At 48.5% G+C, this 22,857-nt stretch overlaps 2 protein-coding genes and 1 long non-coding RNA gene across 3 annotated transcripts in view; 1 reads left to right on the forward strand and 2 right to left on the reverse strand.

Moving 5' to 3' along the window:
* The window catches only part of LOC135900901 (uncharacterized), a 435,375-nt gene that overhangs the window by 224,007 nt on the left and 188,511 nt on the right, over positions 1-22,857 (forward strand). The gene's annotated exons all lie outside the window — the stretch shown is intronic.
* On the reverse strand, positions 1,544-2,838 carry LOC135910619 (uncharacterized). The gene is made up of 2 exons (XR_010567103.2): positions 2,708-2,838; positions 1,544-1,805 (listed from the first exon to the last, which is right to left on the reverse strand). It is a non-coding gene; the product is annotated as an uncharacterized lncRNA (long non-coding RNA).
* LOC135900829 (sodium-dependent dicarboxylate transporter SdcS-like) overlaps positions 15,130-22,857 on the reverse strand; it is a 50,729-nt gene continuing 43,001 nt past the window's right edge. The window contains exon 11 of the mRNA XM_070533147.1: positions 15,130-15,309. Within this exon, the coding sequence (XP_070389248.1) occupies positions 15,172-15,309 (138 nt within the window). The 3' untranslated portion in view covers positions 15,130-15,171. The remainder of the gene's footprint in view (positions 15,310-22,857) is intronic.

The raw sequence follows: 22,857 nt of genomic DNA on the forward strand, positions 1-22,857 counted from the left end.
AGCTTGAGTACAAGCTAAGGACCACGCAAAGAGCGATGGAACGAAGGATGCTAGGCATAACGTTAAGAGACAGGAAGAGAGCGGTTTGTATCGAAGAGCAAACGGGTATAGCCGATATTAACGCGATAGCGTTAAGGAGCTCGTGTCGCAGAAAAGCCGGTGTTCGTCGGCGTCGGCGGCGTTGACCGTGAGCGATAAATCACGGCAGGCGCTTCATAAATAAAAAGCAACTTCCAAGATTGGCCCGGTGGGAATCGAACCCAGGTCTCCGGAGTGTGAGACGGAGACGCTACCACTCAGCCACGAGTTCGATGCTTCCAAGCGGTGCAAACGCGCCTCTAGTGAATGCGGTGTTGCCTTCGAAACGAGCCGTGGAAAGTTATACTGCGGTGTATATCGGTAATTATGAACATGTAACGTACAGAAGTCACAATTACACGAGTTGCGAAGTGCGTTTCCGCTGCATTTCTTCTGCGCTTTCCGCACACGCAGAGCCATCTTGCGGCAAACACAGAAGACCCCCTCCTCTCAATGTACGGCGCTGCCCCGACAGGAGGCGCGCCGCGCGCGCATTGGGACCGCTGCCAGGCGCGTCGCGGGACTCCCTCTCCCCTGACGACGCTTCGCCGTGCTTCCGGTTTAGATTACTATCTATCTCTCTGCCCGTGCCGATCACGACGTTTGGCTGGCGTAGATCGTTTCCCCTCCGAGACACCGAGTTCTTTGGTTCGTTTCGTTCGCTCAGGCGCACGTTTCGTTGGCGCGCCGAACGCTGCGTTGCTCGACGCTCACCGCGTGATAGGTGGGCGCTAAGTCCGATGCGGGGCGCATCGTAAGTGATTGCTGTGCCGTAGCGCATTGTCTTATACCCCTTGGCGGGTCGACGGGAACGCTGTCGCGTCCCACTCTTGAAGGCGAAGCTTAAGCGTCCTCCAATTTTCTAACCGACATTAAGATTAAAAAAATAGAGCTGCTCAGATCATGTAATGCGTAGGTTAGATAACCGCTTGGTCATTATGGTCACACAATGGGTGCCAAGAGAAGGGAAGCGCAGTCAAGGATAGCCGAAGTATAGGTGGGGCGACGAAATTAGGAAATTCGCGGGCGCTAGCTGGAATTGGTTGGAGCAGGAGAGGGATAACTGGAGATCGCAGGAGGGAGAGGCCTCTGTCCTGCAGTGAATACAAGATAGGCGGCGGTGGTGGTGCCGCCGCCGCTGCTTGCTTGCTTGCTTGCTTGCTGCTGCTGCTGCCGCTGCTACTGCTGCTGCTGCTGCTACTGTTGCTGCTGCTGATGATGATTATCTTGGCGCATGACATCTCTCTTTGATTGCATACTAATCATAGTTGCATGATTGCAACTATTATTTGCATGCACAGTCCCGGCAATCTGTCACGATGTGTGAGCCATATGAAACCTTTCAGATAGTTTTCATGGTCCCTTGGAAACTTGTTCAGAGTTCTGTCTGCCTGACCGTCGTAAATGAATGTCTACATGTGAGAGGAATGCTCAAGCGCACAACGTATTGTTTTACCTGTCAACATGCTTTAGCCGTCGAATAAGGCGTTTTATTCACTATATGTCAGCCTGCGCTTTACTGTGAAAAAAGAATGAGAAAGTAATCAAGAAAAGAATGTCGCAGTCCCCGCGGTCTCTCTAGAGTGGGTTTAGCGCAGCAGGAATGTCTGCAGACTCTCGGTGTTGTTGAATTGCTTGTTGCTGTGTAAAACGTATTCTCCCGTGGTGTTCATCGAGAGAAGAATGATGGCCACCACCACGGTCTTCACGAAGGCTCCTGTCAGGATCTGCAAGGACGATCGTGCGGGAGAACTACATTTCTATACGGTAACAACTTACGAATTCTAGCTCGCGTTTTAATATTTTATTTGCGTTTGCTGCCTTTTGTGCAGATATTACATAACGCATATGTACAGCATAGTAAGCTTAGATATCCGACCACTAGCTGTGCTTTAAGGTTTGCTGCCACTCACTCACGTTGAGGGAGGAGGTCCCTCCGACAGCTCTTCAGCTTTGTGACCTCCGACTGCATTAATAGTATTGTACGCTCTCCGTTAGTAATAAGTAACTGAACAAACTTAAGCTGGAACGCGGCTACTCGTCCCATGGGCGTAGGTATATATGGACTCGCAGTCTACATCAACCGGTGCGCGACCAATCCCAGCAGCCAATCTGTTTCAGTGCCGGACGCCGCGCGTCGGCCTATTTAGATGACGTCACACTGACACAGCGCGAGCCTTCGTTGACGACCACGGCAAATGTGGTACAAAATGTGGTACGCTGCTTAACAAAAGAAATTGGGATTCTTACATAAATCTAAGTCCATGACCATTTTCACATTTCGCCTCCGTCGAACTGCGGTCGCCGGGGCCGTGAATCGAAACCGCGACCTCGGGCGCAGCTGCGCAGAACGCCACTAAGCTGGCGTGCCTTGATCCTTGGCCTCTGAGATTCGCGCGTTACCTGCGCGCGCGAATCTCAGAGGCCATGTTTACTCGATCGAGACAGTTGCGTTGTTCGTTAGTTGGCGGTGCCTCTCGTTCTCAACAGGCGCGCACTATTCCGTCTCTCGCTTTTCTGAAATAAACGCAATGCTCGCGCGATCGTCCCCATATTCGCAGTGCCGAGCAAAAAAGTGTATTCGAGAACTGTGACGGGCCCCGCAATGCACCAAATGTGCGAAGCTCACCAGCTGCTTACGCGTGACCGGCGCAATGTCGTGGAGCATGACCAGCGGCAGCGAGACCGGCATGATGGTGTTCACCGAGGCGCCCACTGCCACTGGCAAGCCGAAGTACAGGGCGTCATGCTCCGTGTCCGAGGACTGCGAAAAAGATTGCTGCGTATCGATTGTGTGTCTATGTATGCCCGCTCCTTGACTCCTCAACAACTGTCGACTTGAACGCGAGGTCAGTACGAGCGAATTCATCGAGCCTCAGTTGGTTTAATGCGAAAAACTGTAAAGTGAAACGTTATTTCAAAACCTATTGCGGAACAAGGTAGGAACTCACCGCGCCTTTATCCCTCTCTCTCTCTCTCTTCGTCCTCTTTTCTGCAGATGCTAAAACTCAGTGTCCTGCAAAAATTGCTAGAGAGAACGCTGGTGTCTACGGTAGCTGCAAGTGCTTAAGCCTGTATGCGATCGTGGATTCGTGCACGATGAACAAGTCGTGCACGGATTTACTTCCATGCGGTAACCGGAGCTCGTATATGCAGGTAGCGCAGCCTTGTCTTGTCTTGTATCCCAGACAGTGGCGCATACCCACTATGGCGGATTGGCAAAGAAGCAGACGGTTTTCCGTATGCTTAGATGTAAAGCGAAACTAGATTTAAATAGTGGAGCGTGGGACTACAGAACTGTATTTTAGAAGTGTAATGAAAATATCAAGAATTTTGATAAACTAAGTTAGCGTAAAGAAATGAAGTAGAAATTTTTTGCAGATCCTAGTTTTTGTTTCTGCTTTCTTCGGTGCAGCAACCTTATTATGCGAGAGCGACGCGATTGTAAAGATGAGTGCCACTTTGCGTTGAAGTACATCGTGCATGTCGCATATTTGCTGATAAGCGCGTACATGAATTGCTTCAATCCTGTGCGTCGTCAAGAAATTGCCCAAAATAAAGAATTTCCGGGTTTAAAATACGCGTAGTTTGCTATAGCACAATATCAGAACAAGACTTCCTTAAAAAATAAATAAAATGCCTCATAACCACACTTCTCAACAGGAACCTCTGTCCATGTAGTGCACTTTCTGCAGATAATGACTGCGCAGTAATTCACGAAACAAAGAGCGCTTGCTGCATTGATTACATAACGCAGTAAAAACGTGGCGACATACAGTCCCATGAAAGGGCATGAAACGGTACTTGAAATGAGTGCACACTTTAACGACATTAGGTAGGAAAAGCGAACGCAATAAAAAGGAATCTTGAGTAAAGCTTTCTACAGGTGCCATTGTCATTACTTTTTCTTCTTTTTCACGGTGGTGTGCTTCGCAAGAGTGGCAGGCGCAGTTGCGAAATATCCCCGCGGCCAGCACGACATAATCGTCAGACAATCATGCGACATTTGTTAATCGGGTTCATGGGCGCCCCTGGCGCGCACCCGAAAGCGCTGGCAAAGTGGGGGCTGTGCTTCAGCGGCACGTTGCACATGGCCCGACCCCACTGGTCGCCGCACGTCAGCCAGCAGTAGAAGGCGAACAGCAGCGTGGCGTCCGAGTGAGGGGCCGGCACTTCGAGCGAGGACGCCACTTGCAACGGGCCGCACCGCGACTCGTTGACGTCCCGGAAGACCTCCCAGACGACAGCGACGGCAGCGGTCGCCGCCACCAGGTCGGCGTAGCCGTACTCGTCGGCGTTCTCCGAGCCGAGGCAGCGCCAGTTCTCCCGTAACACGGCGTCTGGGTTCGGGCGCCGCCCGACGTAGTCCAGGTACAACGCGCCCGCAAGTCGGCTGCCCAGTCCTCCCAGCAGGACGCCCGGCCGGGCGTCTCTCGCGTACCATGGATAGCTGAGCAGCTGGGGATTGAGATGGAAACCGTCGAACATGTCGCCGTCGGCGGCCTTGTAGGTGGTGGTGGAATTCTGCCGGCCCTGCATGTAGCGCGCAACCGCTATCGCGTTCCGAAGTGGCTGCTCCGGATGGACATCGGGAAAGTCGTCGTACAGGTGAAGCACCGCGGCCTCGCGAGACGCGTTCACGATGTCGAACGCCGCTGGAAGGCGGGTTCCGTTGGGCGGCGGAAACGCGTCGCCCACCAGGGAAGAGCCGTTCCAGCTCAGCAGCCTGCGGAAAGACCCCGCCAGAGGGTCCACAAGGTCTTTCGCGAATTGTACAGCTGAGGCGACGTCGTGCACTAGGAAGTTGTCCAAGGCGAAAGCGTACGCCAGGTAGGCGGAGGTGACGCAGTCCTTGCGCTTTTCCTCGCCAGCCACCGATTCCGACTGGTAGTAGCTGTCCAGGAGGCGTCGGTTTGTGTACGGCACCAGGACTTGAACAGCAAACCAGCCCAAGAAGTCGGCCATGTCCTCCTCTCCATGCTGCCGCCATAGAGCGAACAGCGCCCTGAACTGGGCAACCCTCTCGACGATGATGACGCTGAAAGAGCGCAGCGATGCGTTCAGGTAGCGCCCCAAAGCGGCTTCCCAACGCGATTCCGACACTGGCGGCGTCATGGACAGGAAGGCCGCTGGGTCTGGCCCGCTCGGCTTGTTGTCATCCTGCACTTGCATCAAATCGTCCAGCGAATTCTTCATCGCCAAAAACGTCTTGTAGAGCCGCTCCTGGCGCTGCTCGTGGTCCACCTTTTCGCGGTTGGAGGCGAAGCTTTCGTACGTAGCGCGAAAGTGGCTTCTTATATGCACGGTGGTCATGTGCTCGCCTATTCTCTGGTACATGCTTTTGAACTGGTCGTCGCTTATGAACTCCAGGCTCCGCTCGTTGTCCTCTGCGCTGACTATGACGTCTACGAATACTGCCTGGTGCACGCGCTGCGACATGAAAAACATGGAACCTAGGACGTCCGGTCGAGCGATGCGATCGGGCCACGGGAGGCCCGCAGCCGCCAAAACGTCTTTCACTTCTTGCGCGTTGTCGCGCTCCAAGGGGGAGAGGCAGGCTTGGATGCTGGTCAGAGCCTTGTTCTCCACACGGGGCGCGTTGTCCGTAAACGGACCTGCCGAATCACGTTCCCCGATACTCGCGCCGAACGCCGTGACGCGCCTGGCGACGTCGTTCAGGAACCTGGCCCAGTTTTGCTCGCAGATCGGCTGTTTACCCATGCGTATCGACGATCCGCACACGTACTGGTAAAAGTCGTCGCACGGTCGTGCGTCCTCGTCCATAGTCAGAGACAGCAGCTTCTCGTACTTGACGCAGGTCTCTGTGACGCAGCGCTGAGCCGTCGCTGCAGCAGTGTGCCGGTCGCCACCACCCGCGAATAACACCCATATTAAGGAGGTCGCCAAGACCACCACCGCGACCGCAAGCAGCGCGGTACAGAAGTCGGCCCGCAGCGAAGACCGGGCTATGACCGGCGCGTTCGGGCCGGACACGCTGCTCGTGACCTTCGAGGACGCTCGCGCATTGCTGCTCTCGCTGGTGCGTGACCTGGGTGCGGGCGACTCGGCGTCGGCATCCCGACCGCGCTCCTGGGCCATGCCCCTGCGTCGAGACCTCCACGGCAGGCGGCTGACGAGCCACCGATAGAATGAGGGCGCCCTCGCTCGGCCCTCGTCGCAAGCGGTCACCCCCGCGCGGTGTCCCGGGCGCTCTTGCTCCCAACTCACGCGACCGGCAGATACGCCGCGCCTTCTCGAAGAAGCGCGACTGCTTGGCGTGCCGCGACCACTGGCCGCAAGAGTTTGCTCCAACCTGGGAGACTGGGACCCCTCTGTGGCCAGTGAGGCGCATTCCAGAGGCGACAACACGGGCGAATCTCTAAGCGACTCCACCTGCGACTGGCCGGGCGACATTCTGGCGGCCTCTTCAGCCGAGTGCTTCGGTGACCGTAGCCGCCCGTGGAGCGACGCGTGTCCCTTGTTACCGCCGCTGGGTGAAGCCAAGCCACTGGGCGATCCGCAATAGCTCGGTCCGTCCCTGAGCTTCCTCGGCGAATCCGTGCGAAAGTCGCTGCGCGGCGGCGAGTCGCTTTCCTCCGTTGCTTGTCCGGCGGTACGCGGCGTCGGAGGAACATAGCTCGTGGGCGATACGCGGCCCTTGGGAAGGTATCCCGGCAGCTGCTCCGCGAGAGAACCTTCCCGCGTCCGGGCCTTGGGCGAGCGACTTTTCCTCGGCTGGGACTTGCCCGCCTTCTTGCTTTCGTGGCCCGCTTGCATGCTCGACTATACTTGTCAGAGAAGCGGATTCGGCTTGCAGAGTTAAAGGGAGCTCACGCCGTTATATCCTTATCGTTCCAATCCAATGGCGGGACGGGGGCTGACGTGGAACGCGCGGCTTCTTCCTCTTTCTCGTCGACGTTTACGGCATATTTATCCATAGCTGCGAATACGCCAAGCAGTTGAAAGGAGAAAATTGTCGTCCACCCAATGGCATAGTGCACGGTCGAAGCTACGAAGGCTTGCGGATTCATGAATTCCTCTCCATCTTGCGAATTTCTGCACAACTCATTCGCCATAGTAAGGCAGTCCTCCTACCGAAGAGGAAGAGGTCTCGAGAGAAGTCTCGTGCAGTTTTAATGAAAGAAGACCGTAAAAAGAAATCACAGCAGTCTTTTCGATCATCACCTGATTCATGGCCGATCCTCCAGAGTGGGTTGGACCATTCCACTAAGAAACAAGAGCAAGTTCGAATTCAAAGCTGCCAGGTAGCACTGTGTCTGAGTTCGGGATCTGATACCATATTCACGGTCCCTATGGTTCAAGTTGTCGATTAATTCGCCCTCGCCCTGCGATCTGCTGGCGTCCTGGTTAGATAGCACAGCGACAGCCTCGGAAAGGTGTTGTTCCTGGCTTAGATCACCAGACTAAGGCAGTAGTAGTAGTAGTAGTAGTAGTAGTAGTAGTAGTAGTAGTAGTAGTAGTAACAGTAGCAGTAGCAGCAGTAGTAATAGTAGTAGTAGTAGTATTAGTAGTAGCAGCAGTAGTAGTAGTACAAAACATTGAATTAAAAAAAAAGTCGCTGTTTTGCCCGAAAGGCAGAGCGCCGATTGCGATAATAAATTAGTAGATAGTTATACGAAGTAAGGATAGTTGTTTTATCGACCGTATAAACTTGTAAACATTCACTTACTAACTAACGAACGTTGTCGTTACATTCACTCTCAAAACAGCACCCGCGTAATGTCCCCCGTGAGAAATAAGGACACAGCAGATGCTTCTAGTAACTACTTGCAGTTGGTGTTTACTCATAATGTAGATGTTCCATACCCATACCTCTACCCATACTACCCATACCCATACCCATTTTTGCCTTTGGTAATCAACAGAGAAAACCAGCTTGCTCTCCAATTATTTCCGAAACTGGTATATTTTCTACGTTATTAAATATCAACGTACAAAAAATGCAGCGGCCCTGATAGAATTTCACACGAATTCTTAAAACGGTATGCAGAACCTATCAGCAAGTATTGGCATCTGATATATTCAAAATAAATACGTGAAAGCCGCCCCCCAGCACAGTGGAAAATTGCTAAAATTGTTCCAGTTCATAAATAAGGAACAATTTCATCGCCAGCAAACTACTGGCCTATATTTTTGACTTGTAGAATGCTTAAACATATTATATTGAAGTTCATTACAGAATCTGTAGCAACTAATCATATCCTTCATCCAAACCAGCATGGCTTCCCTAGTGGTTTATCCACTGTTACTCAACCAATAGAAATCACTCATCACCTTGCGCAAGACCTCAACAACTAGTCTCAAATTGATATGCTCTTTCTGGATTTATCAAAAGCTTTTGACCGCGTCTCTCATGCGAAACTAATTTTCAAGCTTACGAACATACTCGGAGATGGGCCAGTGACTTGCTGGGTAAGTGATTATTCGTCCAACAGGAGGTAGTTTGTGCATCTTGGGGACCATTTTCTTGATCCTGTGCCACTTGTCTCCGGTGTACCTCAGGGCGCTTTTCTGGCTCCCGTCCTTTTTTCGCTCTTCATAAATGATATTGCGAAAGAAGTTAACGCTAAAATCCGACTATTTGCAGATGACTGTGCGCTTTACCAGGAAATCCAGAACATTGATGACCAAATTAAACTCAATAACGCATTAAATAAAGTTGGGCAGTGGTGCAAGGATTGGCAGGTGCCAATCAATTTGGAAAAAAAAAGGACGGTTTCAGTGTCTGTTACAAAGAAAAAAAAGAAAATTAGATTATTCTCACTTTATTAACAATGCCAACATTCCCAGTGTTTCCGAGCGTCGTTGTTTAGGACTCGTCATTTCTTACGACTTTACGTGGACTGCGTACATCCAACACGTAACCAGGAAACCAATGCGGAAACTGTTCTTTCTCGTTTCTCGAGAGAGTCTTGCGTCATTCGGCATTTGAAACTAAATACCTTGCGTATGTCACGCTTATACGGCCCATCTTAGAATATGCGAATATCTTTTGGTTTCCACGCGCGAAAAATAACATCCACACACTCGAAATGATTCTAAGGAAAACTGCCCGTTTTCTTTTATAACCGGTACAAGCGTACCGATTCACCCACCGAGCTTTCACAATGTGCAGGCCTTCACACTCTGGGAAGCCGAGCGAAACTGTAGCGTATGGAGTTTTTGCACATGCTACTCCACAACTTATTCAAGCTAAACTACTCGGACTATAAACTTCAACTCTATTCTTCAGACTGGAAAGGTGCACCCAAGTAGACTAGAAGGGTTTTCCTGCAATAATAACGCGTTCTTGTTCCCCTACCTCCCGCAAGCCGTCCGAGAATGGAATGAACTGAACTCGTGTGTCACTGCGCAGACAACGTTTCCCGAATTTGTTGAGCTTGCCGAGTAGGCAGCCCTTTCTTTTACTTATTGATATTGTTTGTGTCTCTGTATTTGTTCCCAACTACTCTGTATTTCTTTTCCTGGCTCAAACAAACAGACAAACAAAAGCCAGGATTGCAAATGTACATACATGTGTCAGAGTTTGTTCACCCACTCCTGTAATAACCCCCATGGGCTTACAGTGAGTTGAAAATAAATAAATAAATAAATAAATAAATAAATAAATAAATAAATAAATAAATAAATAAATAAATAAACAAACAAAAAACAAACAAAGAAACAAACAAACAAATAAATAAATAAATTTAACTATCATATGATGTGTAAACGCCAATGAACGAGGACGTAGAATGAAACAGACACAGAGAGGCAGCACTGTCTGGTGTGTCTGTTTCTTCCTACCTCTTTTTCAGTAGCGCTTACATATTCTGTCATGGATTCAAACCAACTAGCCCGCCAACGTGTTTCAACTAAATTAACATGCAAGCACGTACTTTCCCACGCGCACAGGTAAATATGAACATATCTCGCTCGGCGAGCTTACTTAAGTTTCACTTTTGTATTCTAACTTCAGAAGCACCTCCGACAAATATGATTCTTTATCTTCTGCAATCGACACATGTTCTGCAGAAATCATTGCACTTTCTGAAACCTGGTTGCCTGCGCATGTCATTGACACAGAAGTGTTTTACGGTGCTGTGCAATTTCGTGTTCACTGCTGCGATCGCACTGCACACAGGCATCCTTTCGGCGATGTCAAATGACATTCCATCTTTTCTTGTCTGTACGAGTGACGATCTAGGGGTTTCGCAACTTTTGGTCACAAGAAAGTCAGCGTAGGTGTGTGCTATCGCTCACCCTCTGCACAACCTACGTTTTTCCATGACAGTACACGGCACGGCAGCACAAACCTTGTTTGCACGCGATTTATTTCATCTCCCATTCTACTTCAGGGCGATTTTAATCTTTCAAACATAACCTGCAACGATCAACCTTCTTCACTCTCTCCGTTTTTGGCGCAAGCTAAGGAGTTTTTAGATTTGTGCTCAGTTTTTTTCATTGCCACAACTAGTAACATATCCACACGGGTAGCTTCTAATGCCGCAAGCACCCTTTGCCTGGTTTTGACATCCCACCCTGGTACAATCTCGGAGATTCCACACCCATATGGGCGATCACTGCCTGCTTGCATGTTCAATTAATGCTTCAACCCTCAAACCAGTTAAAATCAGGAAAACTATACATATTTCCGAAAACACTAACTTTACCATCATAATAATGAATTAACTGCATTTCTAGACACTTTCCTACCGAATTTTGAAAATTGTTCACTTCAGCAAAATTGCGTCTTGTTCACCGCTAAAGTTCAGGAAGTAACTGAAACTCACATTCCATCCTGCATCATTACTTCCATTTCTGATGCTCCTTGGTACAAATCCCATCTTAAGCGCCTATGTAACCGCAAAAAAAATGCCTATATCGCTGCGCAGAATACTCGCCAACTGCCACACGCTGGTCTGCTTATAAGTCCGCATTCGACACCTACGTAACAGCACTAAAAATGCTAAATATAACTTTCTATCTAACTAACGTACTTCCATCAATGTTAAAGACTAATGTTAAAAAGTTTTCGGGTGTAATCAACCCCTTACATGATGAGCGCCTAACTCTCGAAGACTCACTAGGCATACCTAAGGGACAGTGCACCGCCACCCTTAATGATGAATTTGTGCAAAATTTTTCTGTCCCCTACAATGACCGCCTACCTCCTACTCGCCAGTATGATTATGTATTTGCCATCCAGTGATCGTGGATATGGCTGCCGTTGTTAAACTAATTGATTCCCTGAACGAAAACTCATCGCCAGGTTACGAGTCTATTAACTCAAAATTTCTTTAAAATACAGACGTCGTTAGTTCAGTTACACTAACAAAACTTTTTCAGCAATCACTGGATACATCTACTTAGCCTAGGCAATGGAATATGGGGAAGGTGGTTCCACTGCATAAGTCAGGTAACAAGAATTTAACAGCTAATTATCGCCCCATCTCACTCTCAAGCACTTGCTGTAAATTGCTCAAACATAATTTTCAAACATTTTGTTAACTTCGTGTTATCCACTGCATTTTTCACACCAGCTCAGCATGGATATAGAAAAACATTTTCATGAAAACTCAGCTTGCAATCTTTATGCACAAATTGCATCCTGGTCTCGATCGTTCGTCATTTGCAGATTGCATTTTTTTAGACTTGACTAAAGCATTTGATAAGGATAACTTTAAAGTCAGTTGAACCTTGACGCTAACATCCTGAAGTGAATTGAATTCTTCCCATCCAATCGCTCACAGTTTGTAACTGCCACCTGCCATAACTCCCCACTTCGAAGCGTAACTTCCGGTGTACCTCTAGGTTTAGTACTCGGGTCTCTTTTGTTTCTTGATTATATTTACGACCTCCCTCCCTCACTATCATCTAACATTCACTTATTTGCTGATGATTGTGTTATCTTTCGTGAAATCACTAATGCGGAAGATGCTAACCGCCTTACATATCTCATTAAATTAGTGTAGCTAACTCATGGAAACATTGGCTAGTGGAACTAAACATTGGCAAATGTCATGTGATGCGTGTATCCCGAATAACTATAACATATTATCTAAATGATGTTCCCTTGGAATTAGTTCACTCTTATAAATACCTAGGTGTGCATATCTCTGCTAATTTATCGTGCAATGTTCATACCCACTACGTGGGTAACATAACCTAACCTCATGCTTGGCTACGTACGCCGTAACTCTTCAACTGCCCCTTCATCCCTAAAAATACTACACGTCCGAAACTTAAATATGCATGCGCTATTTGGGATCCTGCCATTGACAAACTGATCAATTCTTTAGGCAAAATAATTCAGTTCCTTTCATCTTGCGTAATTACAACAGAACTGCAATTTTGTCTGTCATGAAAAGCAACCGTGCACTTACCATACTTTATTCTCGTCGTAAAATTACATGCTTAATCCTTTTTCATAAATTATACCATCATTCAACTCTCCGCAATGATTTCATTTTGCAGCCACAATACGTATCGCCTCGTATCCACCACCGTTATAAAGTTGGTCTTGAATCATGTCACGCTAAAACTTCTTTGCAGTCATTTTTTCTGCGGTCATCCACGGAATGGAACCATCTTCCTGGTGAAGTCGTATCCATTTACGATAACCAAAGATTTTGAGCAGTTCTAGCTAGCATTGTGTAATTGAAACATTTTGTTGTTGTTTACCCTAGCTAAAACTGTAATATCACAAGCTTTTGTAATCCAACGTTCTAACTGCTTATATTTGTGTTTTTTGCTCATTTGCTGCAAATGAATCCACTCCCCTCTTTAATGCTTTTGGCCCTGAGTGTAATAACAAACTAACAAATAAATAAATAAATAAATAAATAAATAAATAAATAAATAAATACATGGGCAAGGGTCTTGCATGTGTTTCTTAGTGGTTGTCGACACATTTCCTTTATCTTCGCCACAATACAGACTTGTTATGCGGTGAAATATACAATGTGCATTGCCGTGAAGCATATGCAACTTGCAGCGAAGCATATTATTTTTCAACTCTCACGGGTATTATAGTAAGAGTTCCTTAATTGCACACGCGCGTACACGTCGTCTCCGGTCAGAGTAAGAGCACTGAACCGTCTAATAAGTGTACTGACAGGCACTCAGAGGTGTTTCTGGTGTGGTGTTTTAAGCCGTTGTTTTGCCCTCATGATTCATCTCTGTTCGTGCTCTCTTTACACACCCACTAGTGGGCAACAATAAGACCGACTGACAGACCCAGCTATTCGCTGCAATGCATAATTGTTGTCTGCCAATGGGCTTTACAGCAGCATTATACAGCAGCATACCCGTATATTTATTACACCGAATATCGCGAAAACATAAGGAAGTGCAATGTGTTTACTCGAGTTTAAAAGGTTTTCTGATAACGCTTCACTGCATAATACTTAATTCAAGTTTTTACGATATGTTTTCCTCAGTTTCGGTGGCTGAGATGAAAGTTTAACAATTCATCGCATAAAATTTGTACTGCAGTGACAATTTCAAAAAATGAAGCGCCAACAGTAGCAGTACACAAAGAAGGAACAAAAGACAGGACATGGCGCTTCCTGTCTTTTGGTCCTTCTTTGTGTGCCGTTACTGTTGGCGCCTAATTTTTTTGAAAGCTATGCACCAACTATCCCCACAACGTGTTTTACTGCAGTGAAGATGTATGGAAGTGTTCTATACATATCTGACTGTACTGGAACTATGATAAACCATCGGCAAAATTAAACCAATAACTGTATAGCTTGAGTTTCGTGGTTTTAGTGTCTTCGTGCGACTGACATGTTTCCAACTTGCTAGTTTTTTGTCAGTGAGGTTCATTATTACATTGTACCGCGGAACAGCTGCAGTTTAGAAGTACATATTCTTTACTCGTTGCGCAGTGACTGACAAATTAGTGATTCTTGCCATGAACTGCTGTTCATAGTCACATTGGTCACAGTGATCTCACCATCCCTGCAAATCAGTACTCATATGGCTCATACTACGCATCTTTTGGTGTGCGCTACCAATAAGTAATTCATTCTGTCTGCTGTTTGCAGTCGTCCGTTAAAGCTGTATGTGCTGGTATTTAGAAACTTAGGCAATGTGCAATTATTTACTCATTTTTATGTTTTATATTTACATTTTTGTTATTTTTTGCCTTCCTATTTCCAATGTAATACGAGGCGTCATGCAGGTTAACGATGCGGGACTTGTAAAAGATGGCGCTGTTTTTTCAACACTCTAAACATGCATGGTTTTGCATCGGGCTTCGGTTATATGTGTAAAAGGCAGGAACTGCCTTCTGGTAACATTCTTGGTTGCAGCGAAGGATGTATAAATATAGCTGATTTTGTAATAGCTAATAGCTAATAGCTAATAGCTAATAGAGAGCGGTTTGTATCAGAGGGCAAACGGGTATAGCCGATATTCTGACAATAAGATTTAAAAAAATAGAGCTGCTCAGGTAATGTAATGCGTAGGTTAGATAACCGCTTGGCCATTATGGTCACACAATGGGTGCCAAGAGAAGGGAAGCGCAGTCAAGGATAGCGGAAGTCTAGGTGGGGCGACGAAATTAGGAAATTCGCGGGCGCTAGCTGGAATCGGTTGGAGCAGGTCCGGGATAATTGGAGATCGCAGTAGGGAGATGCCTTTGTCCTGCAGTGCACATAAGATAGGCGGCGGCGGCGGCGGTGGTGGCGCTGCTTGCTTGCTAGCTGATGATGATGATGATTCTCTTGGCACATGACATCTCCCTTTGATTGCATGCTAATCATGGTTGCATGATTGCAACTATGATTTGCATGCATAGTCCCGGCAATCTGTTACGATGTGTGAGCCATGTGAAACCTTTCATATTGTTTTCATGGTCCCTTGGGTACGTGTTCAGAGTTCTGTCTGCCTGACCGTCGTAAATGAATGTCTACATGTGAGAGGAACGCTCAAGCGCACAACGTATTGTTTTACCTGTCAACATGCTTTAGCCGTCGAATAAGGCGTTTTATTCACTATATGTCAGCCTGCGCTTTACTGTGAAAAAAAATGAGAAAGAAATCAAGAAAACAATGTCGCAGTCCCCGTGGTCTCTCTAGAGTGGGTTTAGCGCAGCAGGAATGTCTGCAGACTCTCGGTGTTGTTGAATTGCTTGTTGCTGTGTAAAACGTATTCTCCCGTGGTGTTCATCGAGAGAAGAATGATGGCCACCACCACGGTCTTCACGAAGGCTCCTGTCAGGATCTGCAAGGACGATCGTGCGGGAGAACTACATTTCTATACGGTAACAACTTACGAATCCTAGCTCGCGCTTTAATATTTTATTTGCGTTTGCTGCCTTTTGTGCAGATATTACATAACGCATATGTACAGCATAGTAAGCTTAGATATCCGACCACTAGCTGTGCTTTAAGGTTTGCTGCCACTCACTCACGTTGAGGGAGGAGGTCTCCTCGACAGCTCTTCAGCTTTGTGACCTCCGACTGTATTAATAGCATTGTACGCTCTCCGTTAGTAATAAGTAACTGAACAAACTTAAGCTGGAACGCGGCTACTCGTCCCAAGAGCGTAGGTATATATGGACTCGCAGTCGACACAACCGGTGCGCGACCAATCCCAGCAGCCAATATGTTTCAGTGCCGGACGCCGCGCGTTGGCCTATTTAGATGACGTCACACTGACAAAGCGCGAGCCTTCGTTGACAAATGTGGTACAAAATGTGGTACGCTGCTTAACAAGAGAAATTGGGATTCTTACATAAATCGAAGTCCATGACCATTTTTACATTTCGCCTCCGTCGAACTGCGGTCGCCGGGGCCGTGAATCGAAACTGCGACCTCGAGCGCAGCTGCGCAGAACGCCACTAAGCCGGCGTGCCTTGATCCTTGGCCTCTGAGATTCGCGCGTTACCGGCGCGCGCGAATCTCAGAGGCCATGTTTGCTCGATCGAGGCAGTTGCGTTGTTCGTTAGTTGGCGGTGCCTCTCGTTCTCAACAGGCGCGCACCATTCCGTCTCTCGCTTTTCTGAAATAAACGCAATGCTCGCGCAATCCTCCCCATGTTCGCAGTGCCGAGAAAAAAAAGTGTATTCGAGAACTGTGACGGGCCCCGCAATGCACCAAATGTGCGAAGCTCACCAGCTGCTTACGCGTGACCGGCGCAATGTCGTGGAGCAAGACCAGCGGCAGCGAGACCGGCATGATGGTGTTCACCGAGGCGCCCACTGCCACTGGCAAGCCGAAGTACAGGGCGTCATGCTCCGTGTCCGTGGACTGCGAAAAAGATTGCTGCGTATCGATTGTGTGTCTTTGTATGTCCGCTCCTTGACTTCGCAACAACTGTCGATTTTGAACGCGAGGTCAGTATGAGTGAATTTATCGAGCCTCAATTGGTTTGATGCGAAAAACTGTAAAGTGAAACGTTATTTCAAAACGTCTTGCGGAACAAGGTTGGTTATCAGCTGTCAAAGGGAAAGCCAAACTTCTCTCAATTTCTTGTCTAAACCGCGGCTCGATAGCGTTCACATTGTGGTGTATACACTGTTGTGATGTGTGGTGCGCGACATGGTGCGGTGATCGGGACGGTCAGGAGCAGACGACAAGGAGTGCGCGCGCCGAGGCAAATTCCGCGCTGGAAGGTGAAAAACGACAACGCCGAAGAGCGTCCGGCACGTGAACGCGCGGCGCAAGAAAAACAACTAAAAGAAGAAAAGCACACCAATTAGGAAAGACCACGGGGCATCAGGCAGCCAATCGGAGAATGCCTAATCGGCCAGAGAGAAGGAAAAGCGTGGTGCGCTGGCAGAAGGAGGAGACGCAGGGGAGACGCCTGGAGAGTCCAAGGAAGCGACGGCAGGAGGAGGTCAACCACCGGAGCGGGCCTTGAAGACGGGCCGTCGGGTTCCGGACCCGAGCCACAAGGACTTCACCCGACCGGGGCTTCCTGCCAACCTGTTCCTGTGCGTCGCCCGTCTACCTGAGCGTGCCGCCAGCTCCTCAAGGCCGGTGAGCTTCTGTGTAGAGCAGTCGGGCTACGGTCCCGAGCTCTACACCCAGCTGCCCGGCCAGAACGCCGCCGCCGTCTGCTCGTGCCACCAAGCCGCCTGGTTTACTTTTCCGAGACAGAGCTGGCCAGCTCCGGTGGCCCGGTCAACCAACTTAGACCACGACCTTTGGTGAGACCGGCGACACTCCTTTCACCAGCTTGTCGCAGCGTCGCAGCTTCGAGACTTATGTATCCCTGCCGTCGTGGCAAGCCCGGACTCGCGCACTACTCAGCTCCATACTAGCCCCAAATGTGTGTCTTGATGTGTATTTGAGTGTTTCTTTTATGTTTGCTATTTTCTTCTATTTATTTTTTAGCCTTCTTTAGTTCCATTAAACGTTTGTGTGTGTGTTCGAAACGAACGGCTTTGTCTTCAATTGGGTTCTCGGAGGCTCCGCCTAAGAGAACCATCAGAACCTTTTGAGTACACAAACCTTTGCCCCCATATTAGGGTCATCACAACTGTATACGTGCGCGCCTGACAGGCGTGATTGGACCACTGCTACTTGCTCATAGTCTCTATACTCACAAGGCTGACGACCATGGGCAAGATGGCGTCGCAGAGCGTGGCCGCATTCATGAACTCGGCCATGAGCGACGACGCGATGGTGAGCAGCACCTGCTTGACTAGGTCCGACTGCTGGCTCCAGAACTTGGTGTCGAACGCCACCTTGGCCACACCCGTCGTCTGCGGGTCAGACGCGTTACGTCATTCAAATGAACGGACTCCGTCCTTTTTCATGCACGGGCAATTTGGGAACGCGTGGCAACGAATGCATAATTCAGCTTGACAGGCCAAGTGACGATTTGCCGAGAGATTGATAGTAGTGGAATTTCACTTTGCGGTCTCAAGCCTTTAGACATGGATCAAACGACAGTTCTTTGTGGTCGGTTATGCAGTCCTTTAAATGTGACACTCGAGTAGCAGTTGTCGCAAGAGGCGCACATTTTACTGCCACTATATAGCCTTAAAAGTACAGAATAATGAATCAGTGCTATATATTAATACAGTGTGCTTTTTCGCAAATGTGCCTCTCCGAAAAGCATGGGGCTCGCTGTAATGAAGTCAGTACGGTCGCTGGATAAATAGGCTTGGTATCGGGTGCTAGCGGCGCTAACAGCAGGGAAATCACGAAGTGCTCGAGTAAATTTAGACTATTTTCGTGCAAGAAGTCTCCACAACATTTGCCACGTGTTGAATCTTTGCTCCGTTTGGAATGTAACATGATGATACACGCTGCTGAAAAAAAAGGCATCCGGCAAAGAATTATCTTTAAAAATGGCAAATATTGGATATCGTTAAAGCGTAAGAATTTCAGCGCGACATCGACGCAAGAAACGATGCGCTTTGTGCAGTACGTATGGTCATTGTCTTGTTTTTTGCGCTCGCCTATGCCGTGTTGAAGCATTCGATGCCGCCAAGGGTTAGGCCCAGAGGTTTCTAGCTGATTTAGGGTGTCCATTCTAGACACCGACGCAGACGACGCTGCCCTATCTCCAAAGGTCAAGCTTCCAGCACCGTCTTTTGAAACAAACGTAGTCTCAGTGAAAACGGTGAAGCAAGCGCTTTGCTGTAGGCGCCTGGGTAACATTATCAAAATAAAAATATAAATGCACTCGCTGCTGGTTTTGAGATGGGAGGGGAAAAAGAAGGTGCCGCTTCAGTTTTGAATAACTGTTGCGGTTCAACTTCTCAACTGAACACTTGCGGTGTGAGGGTTGCCGCAAGGCACATCTCCGCGGGCTGACTTTGGGCGGTGGCAATGTCTCAACGGGCACCTACGTTTAAGAAACACTAGTGATTTTGCCTCTAGCCACGTGGCCGCGCTGGGGTCAAGAATCGAACCCCCGAACTCGTGCTCTCATCAGCAGAACGCCAGTGCCACCGAGCTACACCACCGTGCAGTGGCGTAGCAACAGGGGGGGGGGGGGTGTCATATACGCCTGAAGACACCCCTTTTTCCGCCGGTTATACCCGAGGAGAGGGAGGGTGACAGAAGACCTATAGGCCCCGGGTGCCAGACGACCTAGCTACGCCACTGCCGCCTTGGGTTGTCGCGGGCTGTTTCGTCACAATGGAAGTTCTGAAAGGACTGCCGAACGCGCTGGAATGCATTGCGCGCGAGGCTTTTCCCGAGCTCTCAGCCGCGGCCGATGGACGGACCTGGGCGACTCGCGTGATGACCGACGCGGCGCCGTAAATCACGATGACGCCCCACGGCAGGCGGCTGGCAAACGAGGCGAGACCGCGATCAAAGCCGTGGGGCCGGAAGTCGGGCGTGTCGTCCCCGTCCACGTCCACGTTGCTCCGGAACTGGCTCGGGCTCGTGCTGCTCGGCGGGGCGCGGCCGCCCGGCCGTGAGCTGAGTGCCGTCGACGCCAGCAGCACGATGCCACCCAGGATGCACGTGGTCAGGTCTCTGGGAGACAGCACGCAAATCGGCACCGCTGAGTCGGACGAAGTCAAGACAGCAAACTTCTACAGACGAGCACTTTAAGACGCAGAGTTTCCCGCAGTGTATTACTAGAGTAAATCCTGGCGAGGTGTGCGAGCACGGCGGATCAGTCGGCATGATAATGGGGCAGCACATGTATCTGGTTAAACATCGCGCTTTGAGACACAGGAGCATCTTCTACGTCACTGCCCGGCCTTCGGGACCGAGAGGGAGGCTCTGTACGCCTCGTACCGCCGATGTGGCTTGGCATCCACCACCCTGCAGTACCTACTCTTCCCCAATGCTCCCAGTTCCATCACCAAGTGTGCTTTTTCGGGATTGATGGAATTCTGTGAAGCAACACACCTCAGAGCGCGGCTGTAGGCCCCGCAAACGCTTAGCTACATTGTCGTTTTTTTTTTGCTATTCCGGTCTCTTTCTCCTTTTTACTTGCGGCCACTATCTCCATCTTTTTCTCCCCATAACCCTTCCCCGTGCAGTGCTGTTGAGGTGTCCTCCTGTGAGAGACAGTTAAGGCACTGCACTTATCTCTTCCATTTCTCTCCAAAATCACTTCACACACACTTCAAGCTGATTTGTCAAATCTATCGTGTTCGACAAAATACTGCGTTATAAGTCCAACAATTCGAAGTGATTACGCCTTATGCGAAGAGACTTATGGCAGTGCGTCGTGTTTATAAATCTAGGATTGCTCGGACATTTAGACAACGCGTAAAGAATAGCGCCACATGATCGAGTGAAGCCACTCGCCCAAACGTTAAGGAAAATCCACGCATTACACATCGTCCCCATGGTGTCTGAATAATCGCAGCGCCATAGTTTCCTGAATTAAGTTTTTGTAGAAAACCCTCTTTCTTAAAGCGATACTGAAAAGCAACACTGAATCAGTCAAGACCGATGAAGTTGTCTTTCAAAGGTGTATTTTCATTGATGTCGCTGAAAAAGGTTCATGATTAGTGCAGGAGGAAATGGAGGCCAAGCTTCCGTGTATTAAAAGCTTCGCGCCTGAACTAGAGTCTCTACGTGAGCGTCACGTAGCATCACAGGTTTATGGAAATTCAGTATTGAGCAGTGATAACCAATTCCACGAACCAGGAATGTCGCTTGAGCCAACGCTTCGACAAGGTGTGTTATCCCTGTTTTCTTTGTCTAAACGTTGGTTTGTTTTGCCCCTGCTCCATTCCTTGTTCCATGCCATAAAAATTCCTTGTTCTACCATTGTTCATCACTTCTCGCATCTGGGCCGTTCTGGCTCAGGAAAAGTTCTCAAACCTTTCTAGTTTCACCCTTAGGTTCTTTACAAACTAAATTAATGTAGTTATTTATGGATAAGAAATTAGACGCTGCCGAAATCCATAACACCGCGGCGAGCTGGAGCAGGAACTTGAGAGTGGCGTAGCCCCCAGCAATTTTTTGTGTTTCTTTTTTGCCATTTCTGGTTTACCAATTCTCCGTTCATGTCAAGAGAGGCCGCTTTGCTCTTGCGGAAGCATGATGTGCAGCTTAACTCAATATCGTTTTGCGTGGCCTTAAGAAACGACACCAATCGCCATAGAGTTTCCTGCTAAAATTGCCATAGGGAGCTCTGGCCCTGCGGTTGTTCAGCTGCCATGGGAATAGCGGTTAGTACGCATGGATGTCACCGATCTTCATGAAAGGAAAAATTACCATTCTCCCGGATGCAGCACGAAGCCACAAAGGAAGCCCAAACGAGTTTCACAGAAACACGTTTGGGTTCACACAGATTGCACAGCTTACAACGCTTTATCTTTCTAAATTACCTAGGAATCTTATTTTTTTATACGCATGGAGGCAATACGTCTCTGCGCATACGCGTAATCAGCGCGTACGTAGGTTAATTAAACCGCAGTACCTTCAGCTCCCGTACGCACTACCTCCACTGTTCCCTCTAGTAATTTTAGAAAGAAAATTTCCCATATTCCACTCCCCATATTCCACGCAAATTTGAGTACTGTTCAGCAGGACGCTGTCAAAACTCCGCCATGTTCTCATATTTTACAATGGCGGCGTTTTGAACCAATCATAGGCACCGTACCAGTGCTGTAGGCCAATCGGAGGTGACAGGATGGTGAATTTGACAATATGGCGGAATTTCACCATGTCCAGAGTACCCACCCCGAGTCTCGACTCGAAGCCCCCTTTCGAGTCCACAGAATGGAGCACAGTGCCATACCACGACTGACGAAGAGGAACTTCGCTTTAATGACACTCCTAGGCGATTCTGACGACGAAGATTTGCTTGATCAAATCATCTTAATTCACTCTAGAAAGTTCGAGTAGACGCCAAGGGCAGATTGTTACCGAATAATGACAACCATTCGACTTTCTGATGATAGAATGGCAGCGAGAGCTGCCACAGTCAAAGCTCTCAAACGAACAGCAAAGTACTTTCGCTGCGATTCCATCTTCACAGAGTGGAATGGTTGCCCGTCTCGCGATTGTGGTTTCTTTTGGCATCGCGGGAATGTTCTTCGTCGGTGGTCGTTTCGCGCCGGCTCCTTTTACATTCTCGTTGTTGTTCCCTCCGGCGCTCCTCGTACGCATGTTGTTCTTCGGGTGCACGAACTATATGTGTCCGTCCCATCGATAACGCAGCTGTTTTTAGCGACGATACCTCTCCTGCTTATATACTGCGATAACCTTGACTTCAGGTTATTTTTCACGGCTCGCGTTCTAATCTGCTTCACATTTTGACTTCTGCGCTGGCGCGCTGCACCCGTACGAGACAACACACAACGCGAACAATGAAACATATTGTGTATGTGTTTGTTAGAAGTCCCTAAGTCCGTTTCTGTTGCCGGGCGCCGAAAAGAAAAACTACGGAAGGCTAGCCATATGCAGGTTTTGCTGGAAAAAAAATGTTGCTCAGGAATCGCCGTGGAGTATAGTATGGGAAAATACCGAAGTAACGGCATATTCACACTGCTGAAACATGTAGCAGACGTAAACGGAATATGTCCTTCATATGTTTCATTAAGGTTCAATACAGGATTAGGAGAGTTTTTTGTTAAGACGCTGGCGCTGAGGAACAGACAACACAGGAAGAAAGAAACACGCAGGACAAGCCTCTGCACGCCTATGTAAATAATATGCTGACTTTTTCGCATTGCGCGTTATTTTTTTTATCCTGTAAAGCGTGCTTTCCAGCAAGCTCTATTGTTGTGTGAGAAAGCAAAGTTGTCATATATACCAAAAATACAAAACGTTGCACTTACTGTCTGTGTATGAATCTACACCAGATTGTGCTTCCAGAGTAGCCGATCCAGAACAG

This window comes from Dermacentor albipictus, chromosome 2 (assembly GCF_038994185.2).
Source record: "Dermacentor albipictus isolate Rhodes 1998 colony chromosome 2, USDA_Dalb.pri_finalv2, whole genome shotgun sequence".
NCBI lineage: Eukaryota > Metazoa > Arthropoda > Arachnida > Ixodida > Ixodidae > Dermacentor > Dermacentor albipictus.